This window comes from Lissotriton vulgaris, chromosome 5 (assembly GCF_964263255.1).
Source record: "Lissotriton vulgaris chromosome 5, aLisVul1.2, whole genome shotgun sequence".
Classification (NCBI taxonomy): domain Eukaryota; kingdom Metazoa; phylum Chordata; class Amphibia; order Caudata; family Salamandridae; genus Lissotriton; species Lissotriton vulgaris.
This window is the reverse complement of record NC_141693.1, coordinates 986,848,542-986,872,068: the sequence shown is the minus strand read 5'-3', so window position 1 is coordinate 986,872,068 and position 23,527 is coordinate 986,848,542. Positions and strand designations below refer to the sequence as shown.

The following is a 23,527-nucleotide window of genomic DNA, read 5'->3' as shown; positions in this document are numbered from 1 at the left end:
GGATCATTTTATATCTATGTTCCCTAGATCCCCCATCTAAATTCAACTGCAACGGGTTATGGTCGCTGCCTTCACTTTGGGGAATTCTAAATTCTTGCACTAAAGAAAAATTCCAGGCAAATATAAATATGTAATCAATTGGGCAGTTTTGTGAGCCGATTTTAAACAATTTCTTCACAGGGAAGTCTGCTTTAAATCTGCCATTTAGGCAGAGGAGACCTTTTGACCCTAAAAAATTCACTAGATCTCTGTCCTGCCTCGGGATTTCACAATCTGGGAACGTGGCTTGGTTTATTCCGTAAGCATCCAATAATTCCTTATGCCAACAGTCAAACTCCTTTGGGATCAACTTATGATTAAAGTCCCCCATGATAAGAAACACATCTGCCTCATACTTTTCACATAGATGGTCTATATCCTCTTTAATGCATTTGGGTTTTCAGGTCCACTGTGACGGTAAGCCTAATGTGTTGATTCAGGCTATATGCCTGACCACTGTGTGTTTTATGCCTAGTGCTAATGGTTTATTTTCCCCTAAGGCTGCAATGCTGGTGTTCTGCATACTATGCCTAACCTGAGGTTCCCATTCCAGGCTACGGCAACAATGATTTATGCCTGAAGTTATGCATAATGTATTTTCATGATTAATGCCTTTATGCTACTGTTTTTCCCTAATGCCTACGTGGCTGGTTTCATGTTTAGGCCTACCTTGACAAATGCCTAAAGTGATTTATGCCAAGTGCATGTCTACTCACCAGTAGGTACGGCCGGTGAGACGCTATTGCTTATGGACTTTCAGTTATCCCAGGACTTGTGATGGTTCTGGCAGCGGCCCGATTGGAGCTGCCCTGTATATAGTCCCCCTGCAAATTATTCCCCGGTTCCGGTTGGCACTGTATCTGCACCTGCGATTCCCTTCTAATGTGTTTTTTACAATACACATACTGTTTTTCACCTAACCTGGCGTGGAGTCTCTTTTTGTAGTGTTCCTTGTATGTCGCCTGTGTGTGCTGCGCGGATGCTTTACACATTTCCTCTGGAGTTTGGCCCACCAGCTCTGCACCACGCTACCCGTTTCTAACAGAGACTATCAGTGGCTTTACTAGAACACAGCTGCAAGTAAGAATGCAACACGTAGAATTTAACAAGCAATCTACATAAGGCTTGTAGACAAACACAGAGAATGATGATACTGGTGATATACCACATGCACACCTACCCCCATCATGTTATAGCAGTGTCAGGCCTTGAAGGCTTCTTGGAGGGATGAAACAATAAAAACTGTGCATCTTCAAACTGCTAAGGACAGACCTTGTAGGACTACCATGATGTGCAAGCAAATGGTAGAAGTAAACGATGATTCGAAACTAGACCAATTGTGGAAACAGCCATTTGTGTAAAATGTGGAAAACAGTAGAGTGTATGGAACATTCGTTTATCTCCTGTTCAGCTTTGCAAAACTACTGGAGCCAGATTAAGGATCAATTAAGTACTAGAAATAGCTCAGAAGTCTCATTGTCTAATTCTAATACTAATATGTTACTCGGCAGATGGAACTGTGCACAACTTAGCTTTGTTTTTATCAGTAATTAGAACTGAAAAACTAACAGTTGCTCAAACTTGAATAGAATTTTTGCCACCAAACTCAGTTTACCTCACTAACATCATGCTTGTGTTTTAAAGAGACAATCTATAAAATGTAAGGAAGAAATGATAACTACCTAAAGAATCGGGGACCCTTTCATCCATGACTTTTGACTGCATGTGTTTCCAGATATGCATCTTGTTTTATTTTATTTTCCTTCTTTAGTTCTCATCCAGAAATTGCTGGTAAAACAAACAGTGGTGCGACGACCATCTCTTTTTGTCTTGACTGCATACGTGCGCTGCATTGGGGCCTTTTGAAAAATGTTTCTTGGAGACTACGGAGCATTCACAATTCAGCTGCTCTCATCGTTCTAGCTCTCAACTGTTGCTCCTCCATTGTCCCAACTATGCTGCAAGGGTTTCTGGAGACCATGTGTAATTTTTTTCTTTAATGCAAACTTAAATCTTACATTTATTTTTGACATCTAAAGACCGCCCGGAACTTCAATCTTTTTCTATTTTGTCAACACAATAATGGAATATATTGTCAATTGTCCTTTCCATATACCGTATTTTCCGGCGTATAAGACGACCTTTTAACCCCTTAAAATTTTCTGAAAAGTCGGGGGTCGTCTTATACGCCGGGTACAAAATTTTATGGTATTTTTTCATGCGCTTTTTCATAGCGAGGACTTCACTCGAAGGTGTCAGACCGCTTCACAATACGAAATAACAAGAAACAACACACCTTATGTTAAAAAATACAGCCACCGACCCTGGCAACGTCCAAAAATACAGCCACCGACCCTGGCAACGTCCACACCCAGGCCCCGCGCCATGAATTGTGCAAGTATCGAAAGCGAGCGTGTTTTTGTCATAGCGAGGACTTCACTCGAAGGTGTCAGACCGCTTCACAATAGGAAATAACAAGAAACAACACACCTTATGTCAAAAAATACAGCCACCGACCCTGGCAACGTCCACACCCAGGCCCCGCGCCATGAAGTATCGAAAGCGAGCGTTTTTTTCATAGCAAGGACTTCACTCGAAGGTGTCAAACCGCTGCACAAGCGAGCAAATGGCGCCATGAGTCTTACCTCGACTGCCGCTGCCGCTGTACACGCGCCTCCAACCGCTTGCACATCCCCAGGCAGACGAGGCAGCAGGACGAGGCAGCAGGACGTCCGAAACACGGTACATGGTAATGGGCAGCCAGCGCCGAAGATGGCAGCGCCCAGTGTGTTGACACGTTTGGCACGTTTTGGCATGCTCACCTCTCCCCTTGGCATGGGCGTGGCATAGAAAGGGGACTGTACAATGTTCCCGAATGTTCCCGAAGGCAGTAGAGCACTTGCCGTGATTGGCTGGTTGTTGCTAAGAGGAAAAACAGTCTCGTGACCAGATAGCGTATTTGCCGTACCGTACGTGTGGTGTTGAAGACAGTCTCTGCACCTGTCCATTCTGTACAGCACCAGTACCGTACATCGAGTGCAAATGGCAGACAGCGAAGAACCCGGCAAGGCTCCAGCAGCGCATCCAGAGCAAATGGCTGGCAGTGTAGAACTCAGCAAGGCTCCAGCAGTGGCAAGGAGAAGAAAATATGATGCCAGCTACAAACTCAAAGTTGTGGCTTTTGCCACGGAACATAATAACTGTGCTGCTGCTAGGCAATATGGAGTGACAGAGAAGATGGTTCGGGCCTGGAGAGCAAATGAGCAAGCATTGCGGAGTATGCCAAGGGGCAAGTGTGCACTAAGAAGAGGCACCCCACATTGGCCAGAACTGGAAAAGCATGTGGCAGACATGGTGGCCGAGCATCGGCAAAGCGGGTATGTCGTGACCCGAAATAAAATCCGCTTGGTTGCACTTCAGTGGGCCAAATCTAATCCCGATCTCAGCCACAGATTTAAGGCCACTGTGTCCTGGTGTACCAGATTCTTGGGAAGGCATAATCTGGTATTGCGGCAAAAGACAAAAATTGCCCAGAAATTACCAGCGGATCTTGATGCCAAAATGCATAGCTTCCATCGCTACGTCATTAGGCTGCGCAATGAACATGTGTATGCGCTAAGTAGCATCGGAAACATGGATGAAACTCCGATGAATTTTGATATGATCGCCAACAAAACTGTCCATCAAAAAGGCGAAAAGACAATTTTAATAAAAACAACAGGACATGAGAAGTCCAGTTTCACTGTGGTACTTGCATGCACAGCTGATGGTGGCAAACTGAGGCCAATGGTTATTTTTAAAAGGAAAACAATGCCGAAACTCAAGTTTCCTGCTGGTTGTTTTGTGCATGTGAATGAGAAAGGATGGATGGATGAAGAAGGGGTAAAGCTATGGCTTGATAACGTATGGAGCAGGCGACCAGGTGGACTTCTACAAAGGCGTAGTCTACTGGTGTGGGATATGTTCAGGGCTCATTTAACTCCCAGCACCAAGCAAAGGCTGGCAAGACTGAAAACGGATGCTGCTGTTATACCTGGAGGACTGACATCGTTGGTGCAGCCACTGGATGTGTGCCTAAACAAGCCATTTAAAGATCGCATCCGAGAACAGTGGAATGAGTGGATGGTTAGCGGTGAAAAAACATTCACAAAAGGAGGAAACATGCGTGCGCCACAGTTGGATGTTTTGTGCAACTTTGTCATAAAGGCCTGGAACGACATCGATGCAGAAACAGTCATAAAGTCTTTCAAGAAGTGTGGCATATCGAACTCATTAGATGGTATGGAGGACGACTATCTGTGGGAAGGTGAAGAGGATGCCGAAGAAGAGACCACATCATCTGATACGGAATTGGTACAAGATCCATACGATGACTGCCTTACAGATGTACCACAAGATCTCATAGACTTACTTATGAGATCAGATGACGAAGAGGAGGATTTTGAAGGTTTTTAAAGGGAACGTTATTAATCCTGTAGAAATCGCTTGGATTTATGGGAAGTTATGGAACGTTTAATGCACTTGCACTGTTTCATGCACTACGTTATTTATGTTTGCCGTTATTCAGAAGTGACAGTTTTTGATATGGTTTTAAATAAAATGTTTCCGAGTAAAGCAAGATTGTTTCTACAACCAATTTCTTTGCGTTCAGTCTTTCAGTTTGTAAAATAAACGCTTATAGGTACCCACTGCCCACTGATAAAGCCTTACTGCTCACCCACAGGGAGGAGGACTAGACTAATACGGTAAGTTCAAAATACCGGTACATACTCGGAATGGCTATGCTGCGCTGGAAGTGGGGGGTCGTCTTATACGGCGAGTATAGCACTAAACCTAAAATTTTTCTGCCAAAGTCGGGGGTCGTCTTATACGCCGGGTCGTCTTATACGCCGGAAAATACGGTAATGAAATTATCTTTTTTTCAAAAACAGTCTATGTTTAAGTGGTCTATCGCACTGGATGTTGAATAGTGACAGGACACCAGTTGTAAAGCAATGTACATTATAACACATTTACTGATCTATCCTGATGTGAAAGAACAATAGTTACTTACCTGTAAGCTGTGGTTCTCAGTATTGGTGTCTTTCGTGGATTCACATGCCTGAATCATTCACCGTCGTCGGAGTGGGAGTCCCACAGTACTTAAAAAAGCAATAAGTATGCACATAATAACCAAAATCCTTGGAAACATAAAGCCAGGAAGTAAAGTAGCCCAAAGCTACAAGGAAAAAAGTTATACAACTATGACTATCATAGTCATTATACATAGTCCAAACTGCAGCCAATCAGGCGACAGCACCCACCACAATGTTCTCCTCAGAGGTTCTGGCTCTGAGATTTTCTCGCACAAGAGTGTAACCAAGAGATAAGAGCATAAACTAGCCTCTGAGGGGAGGTGGTACAAAAAGGGGTGGTGATGGACGGAGCATCTGAACCAATCAAACACTCACACCCAGTCAACAGATCTGGGCTTAATCCATCACCGTTCTTTAGCCCACTCTGCCACCCCAGTTCAGACATGGCCATATGCAAATCAGTCTGAACCTGTGCCTCATGGGAACAGTCCAGCCCGAACTGCAAGCCATGCCTTCCCAGGACCGGAAACAAGCTTCCTAGGATCGGTTTCCAGGCATTACAGCCGTCTTCAGCCAGGCCAACTTATGGCGAACAAAGCGGTACAGCAAAAAAACGATGAATTTAGGCCCAGATCTCTGTACTGGGGTGAATGTATGACATTGTTCTGCATTCAGTCCATCAACAGTTGTTTTTGCATTTGTCACCCCAAGTGGGACGGGTATGCTCAGACGTGACTCCCGTGCTCTTCACACCACTGGAGTCAAGCTATCCTGTCTGATGACACTGATAGCCAGAAACCAGTCCTAGGATGCTTGATTCCGGTCCAGTGAAGACATGGCTTGGCAGTTCGGGCTGGACTGTTCCCATGAGGCACAGGGTCAAGGCTGATTTGCATATGGCCATGTCTGAACTGGGTTGGTGTGGTGAGCAAAAAAACGATGGATTTAGGCCCGGATCTGTACTGGGGTGAATGTATGACATTGTTCTGCATTCAGTCCATCAACTGTTTTTGCATCTGAGGGGAGGTGGGCGGGTTGCATGTGAATCTATGAAAGATACCTATACTGGAGAAACACAGACTGCAGGTAACTATTGTTCTTCTCCAGTATTGGGGTGTCTTTCATAGATTCACATGCCTGAATCAGAGTAGATAGCAGTACCCAAATAATGCTTGGAAGACGCTATTTGTAACAACCATGTGTATTGAAAACATATGCAATAACAAACTAAGGATGCTATAATTATGCATAAAGACATGTAAGCTTGCAACTATATATATATATATATATATATATATATCCAAACGAAAAGAGCACCCATGTGAAGCATTACACACAGCGTGTTGAAACCTTTATTTCGGCAGGAGTGCAGGGTCATCAGCTACATCTTCCCAGCATAAAGTAACGCCAAACATGTTTCGGTCTTCGTCAGCCCTTGCTCACTGGCACGATGAAGGGAGCAGCAATCATGATTCACACCGCACTGGCAGTGATTAAGTAAGTCCCGCCTTCAGTAGGCGTATTCTAGGGCATTATGGTCTCTGTAGTTTTTCAAATGCTGCAGTACCCCATTTATAATTTCTTAAAGTTCGCCAGAAAATGTGCAGCTGTGAACCTGCTGTTTATCCTCCAGCTGTCGAGTCACGCTGTTCCTCTCTGCCGAGACCAAACAATTCTCATCGGCATAGGAGCTGCTCATCCTCAGCGGGGTTGCTTCGCGACCGGGCCGGCTGCCACTGTATCCAAACGAAAAGAGCACCCATGAGAATTGTTTGGTCTGTGTGTGGTGCTTCACCTGGGTGCTATTTTCGTTTGGAGAGAGAGATATATATATATATATAAAATAGGCATGATAGTAAGCGTTTGAGAAGCAGTAGAGAGGAGGAGGGAAGAACAGAGGCTCACCTTATTTAAAAGGTTTGCTGAGAACCGCTTGCCCCACTGACGTATCTGCATTACTGGCAGTCTCCAAACAGTAGTGCTTGGTAAATGTGTGTCTGCTGGACCAAGTCGCCGCTCTGCAGATTTGTTCAAGAGGAACACCAGCAAAGAGAGCAGTAGAGGATGGGACCGCTCTTGTAGAGTGTGCTCTTGGAGTTGTTTGCAAAGGTCTTCCTGCTTGGTGATGGCAGAAGCCAATGGCGGCAGAAATCCAACGAGCTATGGTCTGTTTTGATACGGAGTGTCCTTGCCGTATTCTTCCGTAGGCAACAAACAATTGGTCAGTTTTACGAATCGTAGAGGTCCGTTGTAAATAGAACTTGAGACATCTCCTGATGTCAAGGGTATGCAAAGTCCTTTCCGCAGGAGATTGCGGATTAGGAAAGAAAGTCTTTAAAATGACTGGCTCTTTGAATTGGAAGTCAGAAGGCACTTTTGGCCTAAAGCTGGGTTTAGTAAGTAGCACTACCAAGTTTGAAGTGAACTGAAGAAAAGGTGGATTTATGATGAAAGCTTGAATGTCACAGACTCTTCTAGTTGAAGTTAAAGCCAATATTAGAGACACTTTCCAGGATAGAAACTTCAATTCCACTCCATGAATAGGCTCAAAGAGGTATCGCATGAGTTGTGCTAGTACAACGTTGAGGTGCCAGGATGGAGGTGGACGCCGGACAGGAGGAAACATTCAAAACAGTCCTTTAAAGAATTGTTGTATGATCCTAGCCGAGTAGAGAGAATTGGAACCGTCTTGCCGAAACCTTGAAATGGCCGCTAAAAATACCGTCAAAGTAGAATGAGAAAGGCCTGACCTTGCCAAATGTAAAAAGAATGGTAAAATCTGCTCAGGTTTTGCTTGAATCGGATGAATATTGGCAGATTGACACCACATGCAGAATCTTTTCCATTTAAGCCTGTATGTTTTTATAGTGGCAGGCGCTCGAGCGTTAGCTAAAACTTCCTGTGGCTCACGGTGTAGAGCAGGCAGACCCGGAAGCTGCTCAGACCCGGGACCAGGGTTCAATTCCCGACGCGGCAGGGTCTTGAGCTCAAATTTCCAGGGACTCGATAATTCTCGCTTCGGTGCCTGCTCTAATCATGGGTTCTCACTCTGCAACTCTGGGCATTAAGCTTGCTTAATCTCCACAACGGCCCCCCTGCGGCGGGATGCCTGGCTTTCACCTTTGGGATGCCCTGTAGGGGCTATCTCACAGGGAAAAGCCAGGACGGGTTCCCAAGGCAAGCGCCGGGAAACCTCCGGGTAGCTGTGCGCTCAATAAATGCAGTAATAATAATAATAATAATAATAATCTGCATGAATGTTTAAATGAGCGAATTCAAGGTGTTCAGGCCCAGGCTGCTAATCTCAGAGATGCAGGGTCCGGGTGGAAGATCTGTCCGTTCTGGATGGACAGGAGGTTCGGTATTGGTCGAAACTGAATGGGATACCATTCTGATAAAAGGAGAAGTTTGGAGAACCAGAACTGGCGAGGCCATCTGGGAGGAATGAGTTTCAGGCGACAAGGTTCTTTCTTCATTTTCCAGAGAACTCTGCGAACTAACGGTATAGGAGGAAAGGCGTAAGCATATATTGGCGACCAATTAATCGAAAACGGGTTCCCCCGAGACTCCTTGTGGGGAAGCCAACTTGCAAAGAATAGGCATTTGCTGTTCGGATTGGTCGCAAATAGGTCTAGATCGGGGTGACCCCACTCCTAAAAGACTTGATCTACCGTTGATTGATGCAGTTCCCACTCGTGAGTGGATACGGTGGATCTGCTGAGGGAATCCGCTAAGGTACATGTATCGCTGATAGGCTGATTCTGGGTCGTATCGCCCAATCCCAGTTTTCTTGGGCTTGTTGAGAGAGAAGGGCAGATCTTGTTCCTCCTTGTTTGTTCAAGTAGTGCAACTTCTTGTATTGTTTGTCCGAATGAGCACTGAAGCTCCTAGAATGACGTTTTGAAAGGATTTCAGGGCCAAGAAGATGGTTCGCAATTCCAGAAGGTTAATATGCCACGTCCGCTGTTGGATATTCCATTTTCCGCGGACAGTCAGCCCTTGAAGATGTGCCACCCATCCCTCGAGGGACGCATCTGTAGTGATGGTAAAATGTGGCGCTTCTTATAGGAATGCGCATCCTTCCTCCGCATTCTTTTTTCGAGTCCACCAGAGGAAGGCTTCTCGCATCCGAGGAGTGATATGAATGAGATTGTCGAACGATCTTGAAACCTGCAACCATTGGTGGTTGAGTTCTTCTTGCATAGGCCTCATCCTGAGACGACAGTTTGTATCGAGGGGATGCAAGAAGAGATCATCCCTAAAAAGGACTTGAACTGCCGGACTGAAACGAACCCTTTTGATCTTAATAGGCGGGCCAGTTTGCAGATCTTCTGCTGTCTTTCGTTTGAGACAAAGACCTGAGTCAGCTGCGTGTCCAACGGTGCCTTTAAGAACATTTGTCTTTGTGAAGGAACAAGATGAGACTTGTCAAGTTTGATGGGGAGACCCAGCAATTGAAACAGGGAGAAACATCTCTGGATGTGGGTGGCGGTGTCTGAAAAAGAATTTGCCTTGATAAGGCAGTCGTCTAAATAAGGAAAGATTTGAATCCCTTCTAGATGAAGGTGTGCCGCTACCGGTGCTAGAACCTTGGTAAACACACGGGGTGCTGACGGTAGTCCGAAAGGAAGGCCACTCTGAACCGCAAGAACTTTCTGTGTCTGGGAAGAATTGGCACATGGAAGTACGCGTCTTGGAGGTCGAGGGTGGCCATGTGATCCCCCGCCCACAGGAGTTGAAGGATTTCCTGAAGCGTTAACATCCGGAAGGACAACTTCTTTAAGTATTTGTTGAGGCAGCGAAGATCGAGAACAGGACGCCACTCTCCAGATTTCTTCATTATCTGGAAAAATATCGAATAAAATCCTGTTCCCCTCTGTAACTGAGGGACCCTTTCGATCGCTCCTTTTTTTATCATCAAATTTATTTTGGCAAAACAGCTCCTTGAGATGAGCTGGAGGTAGGCCTCTTGGAGGAACATTTGGAGGAATCTTTACGAACTCTAAAAGTATGGCCTCTGGCCATGATGTCCAGGACCCACTTGTCCGATGTTATTGCGGACCAGTTAGAGTAAAATTAGGAGATTCTTCCTCCAACTTTTACATGGGAATGCGGCAGAAGAGGTGGCAGGGAACGGTTCTCATTGTTTCTTATTTGAATCCCGTCCGCGGTAGGAGGGCTTCCTTTTATTTTGTGAATAGGAAGTGTTGCGTTGTCCGTTGTAGCCCCTCGATTAGAGAATGATCCACGTCCTTTAGCACCCCGAAAGGGCGGCTTACTGAATTGCATAGTACCAAGAGATCTAGCTGTCTGTTTTTTTTTATGGTCTGTAGGGCCTCTTCCACGTGCTGGCTGAATAATGATTCTCCATCAAACGGCATGTCAATAATCTTTGCCTGAACCTCCTGGCGAAAAGATGTTGACTTTAACCAGCCTCACCTACGTAGAACTCCGGCACCCGCTAGCTGCCTAAATCCTGTGAATGCGACATCCACGGCCGAATCTATGATCTCCGCAGAGATACGCTCCCCTTCTTGTAGGATCTTTAAAGCTTCAGCTTTTGATGGTACCGGCAACATGTTGATATATGGTGAAATGTCTGACCACATTTGCATGTCGTACCGCCCTAAGATGGCTAGTGAATTAGCAGCACGGACTGTTGTTGCTGCCAAGGTGGAGACCCTTTTGCCAATTGAGTCTAATCGTCTGCCATCCCGGTCAGGAGGAACTGTGATTGGAGAAGAAGGATTCCTAGCACGTCTTTGTACAGCTTGCACCATTACAGAGTCAGCTTTTGCTTGACCTATGAGGCATGCCGGTGAATTGTCTGGCGCTTTATAGTTTTTGTCGAGACAAGGCAAAACTGGAGGATAGAAGCAGGAGTGGTCATGACCTTCAATCCTTCCTTCCAGATAAAATCAATAATGGGAATATTCTGTATCTGTTTCCTTGGTTGATCCTTGAAATCGTAAAGGAAGCATTCATCCTTCTTCGTTTCCATGGGTAGAAGGAACCTTTGCGTTGCCCTTTCCATGAGGAGGTGGAAGCCACCGATGTCTACTGGAGGAGAATCAATAGGAGGTGGAGTTGAAGGAGATGGAGTTTGTATTTGGTATTCGTCCAACTCCGACATAAGAGATCTATCATCCACTTCTCCTTCCCCTCTATTGTCATCAGATGAATTTGCATCAGGAGAATGATGCGACTGCACCGGAGAAGACATGAATGCAGAGGTGGAAGCTTGAGGTACAGGTGTCGGTGTAACGGACTCCGCCGATTCAGATGGAGGAAACTGGCGATAACAGTCGTCTAACATATATTGAAGATTGTTCAGCAGAGCTAGAGGCATATGAGCTGTAGGTATGGTATCAGGAGGTGGGACCACAGGCTCTGGGGAAGGCTGTTCATTCTGGTCACCCTCCTAATATTTAATTAACAATTCTGAAAGGCAGTGCAAAACCTGTCATCTACTTCAGAGTCCTCCTCACTCTCTTACGAATCCAGTAATTGATCAGGAACCTGAAACGGAACCTTGGTTGGAGAGAAATGAAATGGAGAAAGGGTCTCCAGTGAAGAACCACGTCTCTGTAATAAAGAAGATGCTGTCGTAGACAGTGCAGATGTTGCCATAGCTGTAGACGCTGACCAGACCTGCAATTCTGTGCAAGATGATAAATGCAGCGTCGATGTGGGGCCGTCGACGGAGTCGTTGTCGGTTGCACTGCAGTCAAAGGTGAGACCGTCGACGAGGAGGTAATCTTTGACAACAAGGAATTCTTAGTCGGCAAGGAAGTCTTCGTCGACTAGGTGGTCGTCGAAGACGAGGAGGTAGTCGTCGTCTTCGTCGACTAGGTAGTCTTCGACAACGAGGCAGCCATTGACAAGGCAGTCTTCGACGATGGGGTGGTCGTCGGCGACGCAGTCGTGGACGAGATCCTTCTAACCTTCGTCGTCGACGGGACGTCGACGGTAGGCACTATCTCTCTCGTCGACGAGATGGGCTTCACAGAGACGGAGACTAGCGTCGACGGGGATGACGCAGATAACAATCGTTTGAGGCCTCGGTGACGAGAAGGTAACCGTCGACTGAGAAGTCGTCGTCGACGCTGGGGTCTTTTTCTGAGGTAAATCCTTCGCAGAAGGCAGTTTTGAAGCCAGAGACGTCACAGTTTTTCTCGGGGGCGTGGAAGGCAGAGGCCCTTAGAAGGTGGTGGAGCCTTTTTTGAGGTGGAAGGCAATTCAGAACCCTTAGAGGGTTGTTGTTTTCTGAACACCTTAGCCCCAGGAGAAGACAAATCGTCATCAGCAACCCTCTTCCTAGAGGACACAGTTGAACCAGAGGCAATACTTCCTACCTCAGATAAGGGGTTGTCTTGATCCTTAATCTTCTGTAGCCACAGAAGTAGATGCCATTCTCTGTCCCTGAGGGTTTTCTGAGGGAAGGTCCTGCATATCTTGCAGTCTCTCCCCTGGTGATCTGGTTAAAGACAGAAAATGCATTTATTGTGGGGATCTTCAAAGAAAAGCCAGAGCTTCCCACAAGAGTCACAAGGTCTAAATGGAGATTTCTTTGAATAAGACATCATAAGTGAAGACATTCCTGTGGAATTAGGAAAGTACTGAACAAAGCTCAGGGAGACTCCCTTCACAGGACGTGCAGTAGAAAATCTGAGAGTCTGGGCCTCTGAGGAGAACATTCTGGTGGGTGCTTTCGCCTGATTGGCTGCAGTTTGGACAATATATAATGACTATGAAAGTCATACATGTGGAACTTTTGTCCTTGTAGCTTTGGCTACTTTACTTCCTGGTTTTATGTTACCAAGGTTTTTGGTCATTATGTGTATAATTATTGCTTTTTGATATACAGTGGGACTCCCACTCCGACGACGGGGAATGATTCAGGCATGTGAATCTATGAAAGACACCCCAATACTGGAGAATGACCAAATAGCTTTTGTAACAAAAAATAAAAAAATCTCATATCATAAGTCAATAATTATAGGTGTTTTTTTCACGAGGAAACGCGATCTGGACCCAGGAAGATGCAGGTGAACTTGGGGCCGGTTCCTGATAAAGCTCCCTGCTCTCTCATCCACAGGTTCCCAAAGAACAGGTGAAGCTGGTGAACAATCATGTGAGCTGAGCAAGGCTAATCGCAGATCCAACACAATAAAGAGTGATTCAAGTGGTGGAGGGTGCCCAGCTTGGTAGGTATATTGTGCTAAACTTTTGTACAGGAAAAAGCGCAATATGCAAGTAAACTAGGAGTTATGGGGGGAAAGGGTGTTTGTGCCAGGGAGGTCCCACAAGAAAACATTTAAGAAATGTGGGTCTTAGTACTGTTGGACATTACCATTAAAACATAATATGAAATAAATGTTTGCTTTATGTAGCAACTGTTGCTACAGTTTTTATAATTTAGTAGGGCTGTGTTATTAAAAATAACTTGTTATTCAATGTATCAACCTTAAGTACAGCAGGGGATAAATTGGCCCAGGCACGATTCCAAATTCTGACCTGCATGCCTGACCATATGCCAGCAACAAGTCCTTAAATGAGTCAAGTGCAAAAAGTTGTTTACATAAATGTTAATGGAAAAAAATTGGGAATTAAAGAACTGTATTTTTCACAGCTTTTTAAAAGCATTTTTTACACTACCCATCCAATTAAAGTTGCACAGTTCTATAAAGTTTGCACTACACAACACAGATTGTAGTACAGTATCAGGGCAAAGCTTTTTATTTTCTAGGCGGGAAGGAAGTCAAGCGACTATAGCCCGGTAGGCGCTGAGCCAAATGCTGTACACCCGATAGAGCAAGCCCTGACACAAGGGTGTGTTTGAAATACAGGTAATCAGAACATAATGTATAGAGTGTATGGATGCCAAATACAAACCTACAAGGCTCTGTTTTCAGATCTCCTGTGTGCCTTTCAATCTCTCATCTGCCTAACATGAGCTGACCTGGACGATTCCCTCTTGGATTATTGGGTGTTCCATATATAATAAAAGTATAAACTTGCGAACCTTTTAAAATGGTGCAGAGAGACAGCCAGATGGGAACCAGAGTTATAAGGTAGTACGTGCTTCAGAGATGCACCTTGCGCTATCTTTTCTTTCCCAACATGGGAAGAGATCAGCAGATACCTTGCTAAAGTAAAAGTCTAAGCAGAATAAGATGACACAGATGGGGCTGAGAAGATACTTTAAATCTTTCAGGTGATGCAATATCAATGACGAAGACTCACATTCATGTAAAAAATAAAAAAGCTTGTTCGTTAAGGTGTGTTGCTTGCAAAGGTTCTTTGGGTACTGTATGGCTAAAATGTCTAAAGCACATCTAAACTGTAAAGCAGTGCATACAGAATAGCCTAGGTCCACATCTCCAGCCAACAGTGACAAGAACCATAGATGGGCTACACGTAGCATAAGTGACGATGTTTAACAGCCTTTAAAAGTTTTTTTGGGGGGGCGGAGGCACACTCAGTTGCAGATCACCCAGGCACTATACGTGGCCAACAGCACTTTCAGCTTAACGTAATTCACAGGGATACTGAACTGCCAGGAAGGTTAGCAGCCAAAAACTGAATATTACTTTCCCCCTGAACGTTATGGCCAGTCACTACAAAACATTTCTCTAGCTCACTCCTAGTGCACAACAATCTTGCTCAGTGTGGGACTGTGCTTCGTCCTGTTTAAAAGGCTTCTCTGGTCTGAGAGGCGTCTTAGCTTAGGTACTGCCCCTTTCAATCTGACAAAGTCCCTGTCACATTGCTATTATTTAATCTTCTGTGATTTTTTTAAAAAGCCTTTAAAATTTCAAATGATAACATTCAGAGAAGAAGAAAGAACAACGAAGAATGGGGATCAGACATTAGGGTAAGGCTAACAGCGCAGATACCACAGAAAAACAAGCAAGGAAAAGCAGAGAACCGTTGCCATGAAATAATGCTCATACTTCAAGATCTCGAGGTACTCCAGGATGTGCTTCTGGATTTTGTCATCTTTTTCGTAAGCCTCGAGCAAAGCTATTGCTTCCTCGTGGTTCTGGCAGTACTCTTTGTAGACGTCCTCCAGCTCGGCCCTATGCTTCAGGAAGACTGTGCCTGCAAAATAAGACAATGTGTGCTGTCAAGTCACCAAGACTCCCAAGAATCAGATTTTCAAATGTGCAAACAGCACTGATTTTCCACCAGCACAAACCTCGACACCCACCCCAGGATGTCAATAGAGCGGAGTCCATGCTTTAGAGACTGCATGCTCCCACGTGTCAGACTGACAGGCACCTAAACGCCTCCAACACGACATCACTGGACAGTAGTGTATGCACGAAGAGGTCATACTCTACAATGACAGCATCAGGAGTGTACTTATGACATCACTGCAGGGGGGCATTGTGGTGGAAAATACATCCTCTCATTTGAGTGCATGGGATGAGCATCTACCAATGCAAACTGACATCACTAGTGAGGAGAAATTGCAAAAACCTAGGGCAACTCAAATATAATCCGAACATGACAATAATTCCTTAACAGCATGAAGGGAAAAAAACACCATATTATAAATAATTAAATACAAAAATAAGTTTTATTAAAGCTATATAATAAATAGTAATGGTAAACAAATCCACATGCACTATCAACATACACTCTAACATTATGCTGTACAATCAAGACAACAATTTACATGGAAAATATCTTATGTTTTCTCATTTATCCTAAGAATCTGATCTGTCTCCATAACAGTTGATATAATCATGAATGGCTAGGAGCTAGTTCTGTTTAGCAATGGTCCTAATCCTATTGATTATATGAATTGACTCAATCAATTATTGTTTCCGGATTTTTGACAGTCTAGAGCACCAACATCAAGTCTACTCTAATATACTCAATAATCTTAGTATAAAATGATAAACAGCCACCACGATCAAAGGCGAAAGGTACAATGTATTTAATTCATGGTTTCATCTTTTTAAATTCATTTTTTATACACAATGTATTATTTCAAAAATAGGTAAAAACAGGTGGTTGCCCGAATAGAGCGTGCAGAGAAAAGAGTGATTAGAGTGTAGAATGAGTGAGAGACAACCCTCGCAGTCATGTTTTTTCATATCATAATATACCCAGGTCCATACCTTACAGGTTACCCCATTTTTCTTAATGGTTACCTTTGTGCAGCATGACTGCGAGGGTTGTCTCTCACTCATTCTACACTCTAATCACTCTTTTCTCTGCATGCTCTATTCGGGCAACCACCTGTTTTTACCTATTTTTTAAATAATACATTGTGTATAAAAAATGAATTTAAAAAGATGAAACCATGAATTAAATACATTGTACCTTTCGCCTTTGATCGTGGTGGCTGTTTATCATTTTATACTAAGATTATTGAGTATATTAGAGTAGACTTGATGTTGGTGCTCTAGACTGTCAAAAATCCGGAACCAATAATTGTTTGAGTCAATTCATATAATCAATAGGATCATTGTTTTTTCATATCATAATATACCCAGGTCCATACCTTACGGGTTACCCCATTTTTCTTAATAGTTCTGTTTAGCAGCAATAAGGGGCTGAAGAACAAATTTGTTTCAGCAACAATCAGTGTCTTTGAACCAAATTGTATCTACGCATGTTTCGGCACAGCGGTGCCTTCGCCAGGAAAGCCACACATCACAAGGTCATGATACCAAAATGGACAAGAATCTCTGGGGCTGGATAAGAAATGATGGAAACAATTTCTCTGGAGTACAAGGTGAATAATAGGAAAATTATCTTAAATAGTAGAAAATCAGTTGCCCAGAATGTACATGGGCCAGTTTGAGCCATACATTGGTACCGGCAAGCTAAATCTGTGAAAATACCTGAAGTTATTGTAAATCAGTTGCCCGAAAATTACATAGGTCAATTAATGCCAATCATTGGTATAAAGGGGCTAATTCTGTGAGAGTACCGATAGTATATGCTTTCCCTGGAAGGGGGACACCGGGTTTATGAAAATTTGGATGAAAGATTTAGAAGCTCCACTTGAACTGAAGATTGAATCAGCAGCCGAGCGCGGCCTGAAGAGTCAGCAGCCAAACTCGGGCTGAAGAGTCAACAACCGAATGCCACCTGAACCCCTGTGAGGAGTCTACACAATGGAGAATGCATCCCTGGAAACGAAAGCCAAAGCTGTGTGCCTGGGCCTCTGGGAGGGCTTAGAGGGGTACATTGCCATTGACTGCCTGTGTAAGTCATTCGCAGTGAGGTCAATGGGGAAGTCCTCCTCTCCTTGTGGTGTAGACACCCAGAGTCACTTTGTTAGAACATAACTGGCATAGGTTTCCCAATAAAGCCTTTTTCCCCGTGTATGGTGACAGAAAAATATCACACACCATCAAAATACCCTTTTAGAGATAATAATTACTCTGCAACCCAGAATTTGAAGAAAGTGTTACCTTGTTGTATAAGAGTTCAATTAATAATTCTTACCTACGGAGTCGGAGGCTTCAAAGGCACTTAGAAGCATCTTGGAGACAGTCAACACAACTTGTATATTTCCAAACAGTCCTTCAAAATCAATGTTATGTGCCTAAAGGAGAGAGTAAAGAAGCACATCAAAAAGGATGGCCAGCCCCCTCTAGTTATATGAATCACAGAACACTACTTTAAGATTCACTGTAAGACTACAGAATACAAGAGGTAACTGTGCGGTGAAAGTTAGGGCACAGTAATAGCAAGTACGCAAGCCACTGACAGGCTCAGACATAGGTGATCGACAGCTAGTCGAGTTGAATTATATGAAAAGCATGAATTTTTCAAGGTCTTAGATGATAAAAAGGACACCGCACAAGGGATCACAGTCTTAAGAAATACATGAATGCAAATACATAAGGAGAAGCCATCCGCAGGACATGGTACTGCTTGTTAGCGATACTCTCACTTTTTTTTCAGCCCAGCATTTTTGTTTTTTGCATACCAGACTGGTACCCTATAAAATTCCATCAGCAAATCCTAGGTAAATGTTTATTGCTCCGACTGGACACAAAGAAAGTTCAAATTTACCTTGCCAGACTAAGATTGGCCACACATTAAAAACATTTCGGACTAGAACACCAAAGCAGATTATTTGTGTCAGCACTCTATATGACAATTGGAAATCGATAGACTGCAATTTTCACACAACAATTGTGACAGAGGTGTAAAGAGCCGAGGAGGGAGTTAGATTAAGGTTTTGCAGTAAATGCAAAACCTGGGGTTCTAAAAGTCCTTTTGCAATGTGGTCAATCCAAAAATGTGAGAACAACGACCAGTCATTTAAGGCAATCTGCAACAACAGCAAAGCTTCAAATGTGAGCAGAGTTTTCCAGTGTGCTCCAAATGTATACTGCCACGGTTTAGCGTCAATCTGAGACTAACTCTGTCACAACAACAAATGCAAAGGGCAATGCTGGGAACAAAGTGATGTATGTTATACAGCAAACTGCTGCTTACCAGTTATATCACTCATTTAAAATCATCGCTCAAACTCATTCTCCCTCCCAAAAAGAACTAATTGAAGTCATCTTTCTTGGTCAAGAGCCAAAGCAGTGTTTTGATATTTCCTGAGCAACAACAATAACAGTGCGCTCCACTCCCTTGGAAGACTTCCAAGAGGTCCAGGTGAAGGAGGCTGCTCCTCTGGTAAACAAGCTCATGGGTCTCAAAGATACGAGGGATTAGCTCGTTGCAAACTGGGTCTGGAAAGAGCAGCCAATCACTCTCTTACATGATAGATTTGTCAATCTGGGAGAGCAGCCAATCAATCTCTTACATGATACATATGTCATACCTGGGAAAGCAGCCAATCAATCTGTTACATGATAGATATGTTGTACCTGGGAGCGCTGCAAGGGGACCATGATCTGTTCCACACACATTTCCAAATCTCGCACATAATCCTTCTCCGTCTGGATTAGCTCTTCGAGGATCTTCAACCTCTTCTCCAGCATCCTCTGCTCCGGGTTCTCCGTGGAAGCAGAAGCTGACGGGCACTCCGGAGATTCTGGCTGCGAGGAGAGCGTCATTTCTGCAACAAAATTCAAAAGAAAGGTTAAGTCCTGCCCTCAAATAATGCAAGAGTAGCACTCCAGGCTTGGTTTAATGCCAGGATACACAGTCTACACTATTTTACTCCATACCGATGTGACAGCAGTAGACCGAGGTGCATTTACTTAGGTGACAGCCAGAGAATTCAAACACTGCCAGACTCAAAAGGTTTTTTATTTAATGTACTTGCTATGAATTTTCTCATAATACACAGAACAGCTATGCTCTGTCATATACTGTGATTCTGCTATTCCTTGCTTGCGATTTGAAGCAGTTCTTTATTTAAGCTTCATATTGGGGTATGGAAACAGTTTCTTTCAGCTGATGGTCTCACCTGCCTGATCTCTTCCTAGATGATCATCAAGCGGGGAAAAAAGTTCTCTGCTAACAATTGAAACCAGTTTGAAAAGCTCTTTAAACACAAGATATGTACCTAACACTAAACATTCCAGACATTTTGATATAGAAGATTAAATACTACTGGTTTTGTTACCATTTAGCGGGTGGGACACTAGAAAACATTCCTCTCTGGGTGGAGCCATCTTTGCAATGTGGAATTTCATGGCTGATGTTCAGGTTTCTACAATGAAAGGCTGACAACCTCACCTCTTGAGATGTATCGTAAATAAGAAGAAGCAAAAACTCTGTAGACACCGACACAAGATGCATAAGTGCCGCCTTCAATAGGTGGCCGTGTACATGTCCTGTGTCTCTCTGCACATTGGCAGCAAATAAATCTTCGGGAGCAGGTGACACCACTAAAACATTTCAATGCAAGGTCTCTCGCTCCCCATCACAATATCTTGCAATACTACAGCGCATGGATGCTCCGGGGCTTTAAGGGGTTATTTGTTCACTGCCACTCAAGGAGAGACTTTACCTTCCTCTCCTTATCTATTTTAGGTCTCGTCCTCAAAACCTATTGTCGTTGAAATGCCTCTCAAGGGAGACAGACTGGCGCACGTGCAGCGATTGGGGTCTGAGGACGCGCACGTCCAGCCCGGCGCTGTGCACATCTCCTAAACACATTCACAACAAGTCAGCTTCTCGCAGTCGTGCGCTCACTCATACAGCCACACTCATGCATGCACACACATACGCACCCCCACCCCCGAACTAAGTAGTTGCACTGGCAGCTGCCGAGTAAGGAGCTCCCGGGTTGGGGATATCCCCCTATTTACCCCAACATCCACCCCAAACCACTAAGGTCTATTTCCTAGTGTCTTAACGGCCGGAATCAAACTCCTGAGTTCCGACGTCCATTACCTCGACTGCCTCTCCATTCTTCAGCAGGCTAGAGCCCTCCGACTCTGCCTCCCTGCTCTTCAGCAGCACAGAGCCCTCTGATTCTGATGTTCGACGAATCCACCACCTCCAGGCGGATCAAAACTACGGTTCCCTCCTCTACAACGAAGACACCATTTGTTCCTGGAAGTGGGGACACTCGAGCTGCCGGTACTGAATAATGAACAGGATTGCTGTCCTTGTTTAAGAATAGTGCACAGCTTCGCACAATGCATGCTGGGCTCAAGTCGGGCCAGTGACAGCGAGGACGCCACGCCTATGAAAACTCGTGTTTTTACTTTCACTTTCTTTGACTAGCGTTTCTCTCTTGCCTATTCGCTGAGAAGCTGTGCACTGTTCTTAGAGTCCTCACCTCTCTAGCTTGCGAGGCTGGGATGTAAACACGCCCTGGCACTGCGACTAGTCATCAGCTGCCCCTGTCTTTTCGTGGCCCGCATGAGCCTGGATTGCCCCACGTGGTACGTTGGCTGAGTCAGAATAATGGCTACCGGCTTCTCGTTCGGGGCCGGTACCGCCGCCGCCACCCTGGGGCGACCACAGGAGGCACCTCCACAGGTGGAGGGGGCTTCTCATTCGGAGCGGTGGCGCCAAGGTAAGGAGATTCGTTGAGTCTGCCCTATTTGTCTGTCTTTCGAAGTTAGATAACCTGAGGCCATTCAACACCAGTGCTGAAGTTCTTGCTCCTTTTTATATGTACCCCCACCCTTGTTGTAGCCCCCATCTTCGAGAATTGCAGAGGATGGCTAGATGTGTTTTATTAAGCTGTAACCTGAAACTGGTTTCTCTTTGTTGCACAGTCGGTGCGCCTAAACTCTTGTTGCAGTCTGCCTGGCCAGTGTGCATTTATCATTTGCACTACGTTCTGCCTGATGAGTGTATTTTTACCTCTTGTTGCCCAATGTGCCCGGCGAGTGTATTTTTACCACTACCTGCTTATTTTGCTTGGCTACTGTATTTTTTCTCTATGCTTCACTGTCTACACACCTATTGTATTATTAACCTTGCTACACAGTCTTCCTGGCTAGTGTGTTTTTACCTCCTGCTGCACATTCTGCCTGGCTAATGTATATGTATCATTTGCTGTGCATTCTTCCTGGTTAGTGTATATTGCCATTTGCTGCCTATTCCGCCTGGCTAGTGTAATTGTACCCCTTGCTGCACATCCTGCCTGGTTAGTGCATAGCTTCCATTTTCTGAACATTCAGCCTGGTCAGTGTAGGTTTACCTCCTGCTGCACATCCTGTCTATCTAGTGTAGATCTATAATTTGCTGCAAATTCTACTTGGCTAGTGGAATTATACCTCTTGCTGCACAGTCTGTCTCGCTAGTGTATTTTTACTTCCTGCTGCACATTCTGCCTGGCTAGTGTATTTTTACTTCCCGCTACACATTCTGCCTGGCTAGTGTATATCTACCTTGTGCTGAACGTTCTTCCTGGCTAGTATATATTTGACGTATACGTGGCCTACGTATTTTCTTGCCTATGTTCCCTGGTTGTGCTTGCTTTTCTTGCCTCTCTATCCTGGTTGTGATCGTTTTTTCTTGCCTCTCTTCCCTGGTTGTGATCGTTTTTTCTTGCCTCTCTTCCCTGCCTTGGTTTCCTGGGGTGTTACTGGGCAGATGTGGGCGTGTGGTGAGGGGCAGTGGGCGCCGAGGGCACGGACGCCAGTGCACCGGCTGACCTGTGGCTCTGTGTGTGTGGCTCTGTGTGTGTGTGTGTGTGTGTCTGTGGCTCTGTGTCTGTGTGGCTCTGTGTCTGTGTGTGTGTGGCTCTGTGTCTGTGTGTGTGTGGCTCTGTGTCTGTGTGTGTGTGGCTCTGTGTCTGTGTGTGTGTGTGTGTGTGGCTCTGTGTCTGTGTGTGTGCGTGGCTCTGTGTCTGTGTGTGTGCGTGGCTCTGTGTCTGTGTGTGTGTGTGTGGCTCTGTGTCTGTGTGTGGCTCTGTGTGTGTGGCTCTGTGCGTGTGGCTCTGTGCGTGTGGCTCTGTGCGTGTGGCTCTGTGTGTGTGGCTCTGTGTCTGTGTGTGTGGCTGTGTGTGTGTGTGTGTGTGTGTGTGTGTGTGTGTGTGTGTTTGGCTCTGTGTGTGTGTGGCTCTGTGTGTGTGTGGCTGTGTGGCTCTGTGTGAGTGTGGCTCTGTGTGAGTGTGGCTCTGTGTGTGTGTGGCTGTGTGTGTGTGTGGCTCTGTGTGTGTGTGGCTCTGTGTGTGTGTGGCTGTGTGTGTGTGGCTCTGTGTGTGTGTCTCTGTGTGTGTGTGGCTCTGTGTGTGTGGGGGGGGCCTGTGTGTGTGTGTGTGTGTTGGGCTCTGTGTGTGTGTGTGTGTTGGGCTCTGTGGGTGTGTGGCTCTGTGTCCGCTAATGCACTCGACTACTCTCTAATGCTCACCTATTGCCATTGTAAAATTGACAATACCATTTATTTATGTTTAAAAAAAAACAAAAAATGAAAAGAATGCCATTTGCAATGCCAATAGCTCTAACTTTAACAAAGACGAGACCATTGCATTGTAAATGCTTGTTTCCTAGTAGTACTGAGAACAGCAAGTGGACACGTGAAACCTGTCTGCAAACCAAATGCTGAGTATCCACGACAAACCACTGTTTTATTGCATGCTGCAAGGGGAGTCCCTGTAACAAACAAATACTCTGGGCTGAATTCCAGCTTCCATTTAAACAATTAAACGAATCATGGGAAAGGGAGTTTATAAAACCTACTAGACGTAAGTCTGTAATAGGAGTCAATAAACGTTATAAAATACAAGATAAGATTACAAAGGCAACAGGATTTCATTACAAGACTGGAGGCTACCATTACGCATATTTCTTTTAATGCTAACGCCAAGCAGTCACTTAAAAAGCAAAACATAATAAGTGAAACAGTTCTAGAACAGAATCTTCCTGAAGTACAATAGCCATTAACATAGAATAGTATGCCTCTTTTGAGGCATACTATTCTATAGTATGCCTCTTTTGTACTTATCTGCTCAGGCAGATAAGTACAACTTTGCTACTATTCCTTGTATTTTGCTGCAACTTATTTTTAAGAGC

The 23,527-nt window shown here is 44.7% G+C and overlaps 1 protein-coding gene across 2 annotated transcripts in view; it reads right to left on the bottom strand.

Annotated features, from left to right (window-relative positions):
• Positions 1–23,527, bottom strand: part of DNMBP (dynamin binding protein) — a 583,091-nt gene that overhangs the window by 100,286 nt on the left and 459,278 nt on the right. For both annotated transcript variants that reach the window (XM_086922586.1, XM_086922587.1), the window contains 3 exons: positions 18,971–19,161; positions 17,586–17,685; positions 15,071–15,218 (listed from right to left, as the gene is read on the bottom strand). In XM_086922586.1, coding sequence (XP_086778712.1) covers positions 15,071–15,218; positions 17,586–17,685; positions 18,971–19,161 — 439 coding nt within the window. The remainder of the gene's footprint in view (positions 1–15,070; positions 15,219–17,585; positions 17,686–18,970; positions 19,162–23,527) is intronic.